Below are 6,242 nucleotides of genomic sequence, written 5' to 3' on the forward strand. Positions count from 1 at the left end.
GTGTGGAATCTGAAAAGGAAAACTTGCCATTACACACATAAGTTCCAGAGGAACTATTAAGTCTTTCTATAAAGTCTTATATACACTTCATGTTAAAATATGTGGCACACATGTTTCTGTCTATATTACTTCACCTTTGTAGAAGAACAGTCCTTAGTGTCACAAGGTGGCACTTAAAATCACTATGTTTCGCACTAGGGTCAACACAGGCACTCATGGAGTTAGAGTCCCGAATAACTCACTGTTCTACGCAGCACTAAGTAGCAGGTTTTAGCACACTACCTGCTGCTACCACGAAACGCTTCAACTCATGCACCTGCTTCGCGTAGTGTTTGAAAAACACTCTTGAGGATTTCCAGCCAGTGAAAGAGCGAAGACTCTCGAAATCCATTGAGTGGAAAAAGTTCAGGGAAGAGGCGACTTTCCTGGGATCATGACCTGCGGGTGTAATGTCAGGATCCGCTCTGCGAATAAAGTAGGTGATCTTCGCCCTTAAATGTTTGAGTGACAAATCAAACCCCGATGTTTCCCCTTTAAAGAGCTGTCCTGATGTTTCCCCTTTAAAGAGCTGTCCTCCGCCAAAGTCTGAAGTTCTTTGAAGATAGACCTTTAGACTCTCCACTGGGCATAGAGAGACATCTTCCTTCAGAGGGCAGATTCTCCAGGGGCCCCACCTTTTGGTGGGAAGCTCGTTCTTGGCGAGAAACGTTGAGTCAGGAAAGAGGGTAAGTTTGCCTGTGTCAGCAAACTGTATCTGGCCCTCTTCTCTTGATAAAGCCACAATCTCACTGACTCGGGCTCCAGAGGCGAGAGCAAAAAGGAAAATCACTTTTTGAGTCAAATCTTTCAGAGGGCAAGACTCGTTGTCCAAACTTGAGCCAAATTGGAGCACTTTGTCGAGAGACCAGGAGATGGGTCTCGATGGAGGTGCAGGACGGAGTCTAGCACATGCCTTGGGCAGCTTGTTAAAGATGTCGTTGGACAGGTCGATCTGGAAGGCATAGAGTAGTGGTCTTGTCAATGCCGATTTGCAGGTGGAAATCGTGTTGGCTGCCAAGCCCTGTCCATGAAGGTGAATAAAGAAGGACAGACAAAAGTCTATAGAGATTTCTGTAGGATTTTTAGCCTTGACCAAGGACACCCATTTCATCTAGGAAGACTCGTATTGCATTCTGGTAGATTTTGTTTTGTATTCCTCTAGGAAGTCCAAACTTTTCTTTGAGATCCCAAACCTCTTCTTAAAGGTTAGGAAGAGAAAATCATGAGATCTAGGTCTCGGGTTTTCCTTGATGAAGCGAAGATAGTCGACTTCTGAACTTGCTGGGAGAGAACTGGGTCCGGCAGGGGAATTAGCTTGGGTTTTAATTCCAGGATTAGAGGGAACCAGTTGCTCCGAAGCCACTTGGGTGCCACTAGGGCTGTTGTTCCTTAGAAGGTTCTCAGCTCTGTGAGGACTTTCAGCAGAAGGTTGGGTGGAGGGAACAGGTAAATCTTGGACCATCTGTTCCAATCCAGGGACATAGCGTCCACTGCTTCCGCTCTGGGGTCCTCGTATGGGGCCACGTAACGAGGAATTTGTTTGTTGTTGCTCTTCGCGTAGAGGTCAATCTGCAGTTCCGGGACTTGACGAGAGATGAAGGAGAATGAGTCTGCGTCTAGGGACCATTCTGACCATCGGGGTTGTCCTTGATAGAGCATCCGCCGTCACGTTGCGGAATCCTTGTAGGTGAACTGCTGAAAGGTGCCATCTCTTCTTGTCCGCTAGGCGGAAGATGGGCAGTAACACTTGGTTGAGTTGGGGCGATCTTGAGCCCTGATGGTTGAGACAACTGACCACAACGGCACTGTCCAGAGTTAGACGGCTGTGGGATGAGGGGCGTGGAGACAGCCTCTTCAGAGAAAGAAGGACCGCCGTGGCCTCCAAAAAGTTGATGTGGAACGTTTTGAATAGGGGAGACCATGTTCCTTGAACTTGTCGTTGATGGGAGTGACCCCGCCCCCCCCATCCTTCAAGCGATGCATCCGTGTGGATAACGACCGACGGAGGCGGTGGTTAAAGGGGAACTGATCTTCTCAGGCTCTTTGCCTCTGACCATGGCTTAACTCGCAGTGGGTACTTACACCTCGCTAAAAGACTTAATAGCTAGTTTCAGCAGTTGCCGAGATATATCTACTCTGTAAAAAGCTCAAGTTACTTTAAATTTGTCATACTGTATTACTTTCAATTTGTAATTTTTGAATGTGCACACCTCGTGAAGCAGTTCCCAGGCACAGTGAATGTGACAGTATTTTAATCCTAAAAATTTTTTTTCAGCAATTGTGTTTTTAAATGAGAATATAGTCTTGTTTACTCAAGAAGATTTTTTTGAAATTTTATCGTACTTTGAGAATTTCTCTTATTTCTAAATTTTTAACATTTTTAAGAAACATATTTATCACAGATTTTTACCTTATAGTTTATTTATTTTTTATCTATTGTATTTGCTATATATGTTATTCTATTAGTCAACATAGATAAAAAAAAATTCTTCCTGAATTTAATTGGGCTAGTTCTGTAAGAGCCAAGCGTGACTCTTTGGGCTGATTAATCACCTCCCTTTTAATAATAATAATAATGATAATAATAATAGTAATTATAATAATAATAATAATAATATTAGAATATAGGTGCTTTGCATCATAAAATATACAAATAGTGATTTGAAGGAATTTATAGATGTCTTAAATGTATAAAGAGAACAATTAAAGAGAATAGGAGGACAATGATTCTGGTTTGCATATTTAGGAAAATTATTATTTTAGTTTGGAAAGTTTTCCTTTATAAGAAAACTTCAACTTTTTTCACTTGTCCTTCTCCAATGATAGTTGTTCATTGTTATTTCAGACTTTTCATCTCAAAGGAAATAATCTTCCAACTCTTGTGAAAAGTATGTGTAAACAACTGAAGGTAGCTGCAAGAGACACATCAGGAAAAGGAAGCCGTATCTGTTCGTGTACATATTGTAAATATTTGATGGTGTCTCAGAATAGAAAGTTTGGCGTTAACGTTTTCTTTGTTGGTTGTTGAAGATAATATTGAAGATGTCATCTTATGATAGGGAAAGGATGAGCAATTTTGAATCATTACAATTTCCAATCAAAAGCGAAATTGAAGATTCGTTTCCAGACACTGTAGTCAAGCGAGAGAATGATGATTTGTTTCCACTCTCTGCAATCAAGCAGGAAAATGATGATTTAGTTGTCAGTGTTGGACTCGTTAATGAGGGCTCTCTTTTATTGAATCCAGACAGGGAATTCAAAATAGAGCCAGAAATAGAAGTATTTGGTTCAAACGAAGTTGACTTGAAATATTCTAATGAATCTGATGCATCAGTGAGTGGAGATGAAAAACCTCTTGAGCCAGAAATAGAAATATTTGAATCGAGCGAAGTTGACCTGAAATATCATAATGAATTTGAATCGAGCGAAGTTGACCTGAAATATCATAACGAATTTGAATCGAGCGAAGTTGACCTGAAATATCATAACGAATCTGATGCATCAGTGAGCGAGGACAAAAATCCCCATTACCATGAGAATTATTCCGAAACTCATACTGATGTTGGTACAAGAGAGATTTCATTCAAATGCAGTGACTGTGGCAAAGTGTTTTTTCAGAAAAGTAGTCTCATAGCCCATTTAAGAACTCACACTGTGGAGAGGCCATTCAAGTGCAATGTCTGTGGCAAAGCATTTTCTCAGAAAAGCCCTCTCACAAAACATTATAGAATTCACACTGGAGAGAAACCATTCAAGTGCAATGTCTGTGACAAAGCATTTTCTCAGAAAACCCATCTCACAAAACATTATAGAATTCACACTGGGGAGAAGCCATTCATGTGCAATGTCTGTAATAAAGCGTTTTCTCGCCAAAGTCCTCTCGCAAACCATTATAAAATTCACACTGGGGAGAAGTCATTCAGGTGTAATGTCTGTGATAGAGCATTTTCTCGGAAAGATATTTTCACACAACATTATAGAATTCACACTGGGGAGAAGCCATTCAGGTGTGATGTCTGTGGAAAAGCATTTTCTCGTAAAGGTATTTTCACTAAACATTATAGAATTCACACTGGAGAGAAACCATTCAAGTGTGATGTTTGTGACAAAGCATTTTCCCGGAAAGATCTTTTCACCGAACATCATAAAATTCACACTGGGGAGAAACCGTTCAAGTGAAATCACTTTGGCAAAATTTAGTCTTTCACAGCATAGGAAGGCTTGTGCTGGAGAAAACTTCTAAAACAAGTCGGCTTTTATTATTGTTTTTGACATGGTGATTAAATGGCCTACTAGCTAGAATAAGTGAAATTACACTGTATTAATATATTATTATGATACAGCTGTCTTGTATTTTACCTTTTAATATTGGTATTGATGTTAGTATTTCCTCAAGTAATTTCCCAAAGAACCACATAACATCTCTAACAAAAGTGTAAGATTTGTTGTTATTGTTAGATTACCTGGAGGGATTTTTCTGTATCCCTTTTTTTTCTTTTTTTTTTTTCTTTTGCATAATTTTGTTGTGTAATGAATTTACCTGTAAGTTAAAAAAAAATTCAGTATCACCTCAAGAATATTTTATTTATACCTCAGAGTAAAAACAAGCTCATTTCATCTTATCAGTTGTTCTTGGGCACTTTTTTTTTTTAGTGAAGCCTGTGCTACAAAATATTATGTTGACTGAGGATTTTTTTATCTATTAGTATGCCTTGATGCATTTAATATTTTATATTCAACATTATTTTTCAAAACTTTCCTATTTAGATGTAATGGACTCTAGAAAAAAATGCAAACATTGAAAGAAGCCAGTGAACTAGTTTGCTTTAATTTTTTATGTATTCCCATTTGCATGTTCCCACAATTCTGTCTTCCTTTTTTTCAGCAACATTTATCTGATCCATGTGTTGTGACACCAATGTTGATTGGTACCAATCTGAGTCACTAATCATAATAATATCATCCCTTCTTGGTAGGGTAGGGAGTGGATTTCAGACAAATGTCATATTGAACTTATTTTCCATTTGTTTTATTCATTTTATTAGTAACCCCTCCCCCAAAAAACAGAAATGATTAAAATTGATGCGTTCGATACCCTTGGGTCAAATGGCACAGATAAACAGAAACCTAACTGCAGCAAAATTAGCAGAAGTAACGCTATGCCTTGTGGAAATCCATCTCCGTTGCTTTAATGTTCAATCCATACACAATTCAATAAAATATTAATGTTCTTAAAACTAGTTTGCATCTAGCAGAAATTCAAAGAGTATTGAAAAATGATAACCCTATTGCAATATGTCTAAAGCATAATAATCATACTTTGTTCCGACACGATATACAAACCTCGTAATCATTTAATATAGGAATTCGCTTCAGCTCAGCTGAAAAAGTCGAAGAGAAAGAAAACCAGGCAGTTGTGCTGATTGGTTGGCTGGCGGTATGGGCTAAGAGTTATGAGTCTGAGTCTGTCTCGTTTGGCTTGGGGCCGTGTCTCCCTCGCTGGGCTGTTACGGACTTAGGAGGCTTAGCCTCCTTCGGTCACGTTCGAAGGTCTCTGTACGATATGAGTCCTTTCTGTGGTGACCTATCAGACTAGTCCTTGTTGCTGTCCCGGAGGCCTCACCCGGGAATGGCAACACCTTCCTTGCTTTGGTTCGGGGGGAGGTCGCAAGCATGCTGGCCTCCCTCCCCGGATTCCCCTTAGGCTAAGATGAGTTTTCTTAGCGGTGGGCGATCCTTAACCATTGCAAGGTTGGTAGGACCCTTTTTGTCCCTTCCCCTCTGTCCTTTTCGTAATGTTCCACTACTGTTTGTCTTCCTACATCTGTACCTAGCATAGGTTAGGATGTAGAGTTGACTTAGTCCCTGGCCAGCCGGCAGAGTGTGCCGGCCGGCAGAGGTCTGTTGCTGTGAGTGCTGCCCGGTCCTCCCTTGGTCCCTCATCCATGCCTGTCTGTAGAGTCAGTCGGCAGTGGTTAGGAAGCTTGAATTAGTTTCTCCCCTTCCTTTTGGGCACTCTTTCGGTATGCTGGGCGTGGAGATAGTATAGCCTCTTAGCCCGGCATCCAATCTGTTTTTCTTCTAGTGTTGTTCTCTACCGACTGCCGGCCTGGGTGGCCGGCAGCCGGGTAGTCGGTGTACTCTGGTTCTGTTGCTGCCGGCCGGCATCGGTTGTATACCGCTGCCGGCCGGCCTTTATCTCG

The 6,242-nt window shown here is 40.8% G+C and overlaps 1 protein-coding gene across 1 annotated transcript; it reads left to right on the forward strand.

The window, feature by feature from the left end:
- Nucleotides 1-3,081: 3,081 nt before the first annotated feature.
- LOC137625661 (zinc finger protein OZF-like) lies at nucleotides 3,082-4,218 on the forward strand. The gene has a single exon (XM_068356571.1). The coding sequence runs from the start codon at nucleotides 3,082-3,084 to the stop codon at nucleotides 4,216-4,218; it is 1,137 nt and encodes a 378-aa protein (XP_068212672.1).
- The last annotated feature ends 2,024 nt before the right edge of the window (nucleotides 4,219-6,242 follow it).

This window comes from Palaemon carinicauda, chromosome 32 (genome assembly GCF_036898095.1).
Source record: "Palaemon carinicauda isolate YSFRI2023 chromosome 32, ASM3689809v2, whole genome shotgun sequence".
In the NCBI taxonomy this organism is placed as follows: Eukaryota; Metazoa; Arthropoda; class Malacostraca; order Decapoda; family Palaemonidae; genus Palaemon; species Palaemon carinicauda.

Excerpts from the sequence above, each read along its gene's own strand:
- LOC137625661 (XM_068356571.1), top strand. The coding sequence starts at position 3,082 with ATGTCATCTTATGATAGGGAAAGGATGAGCAATTTTGAATCATTACAA.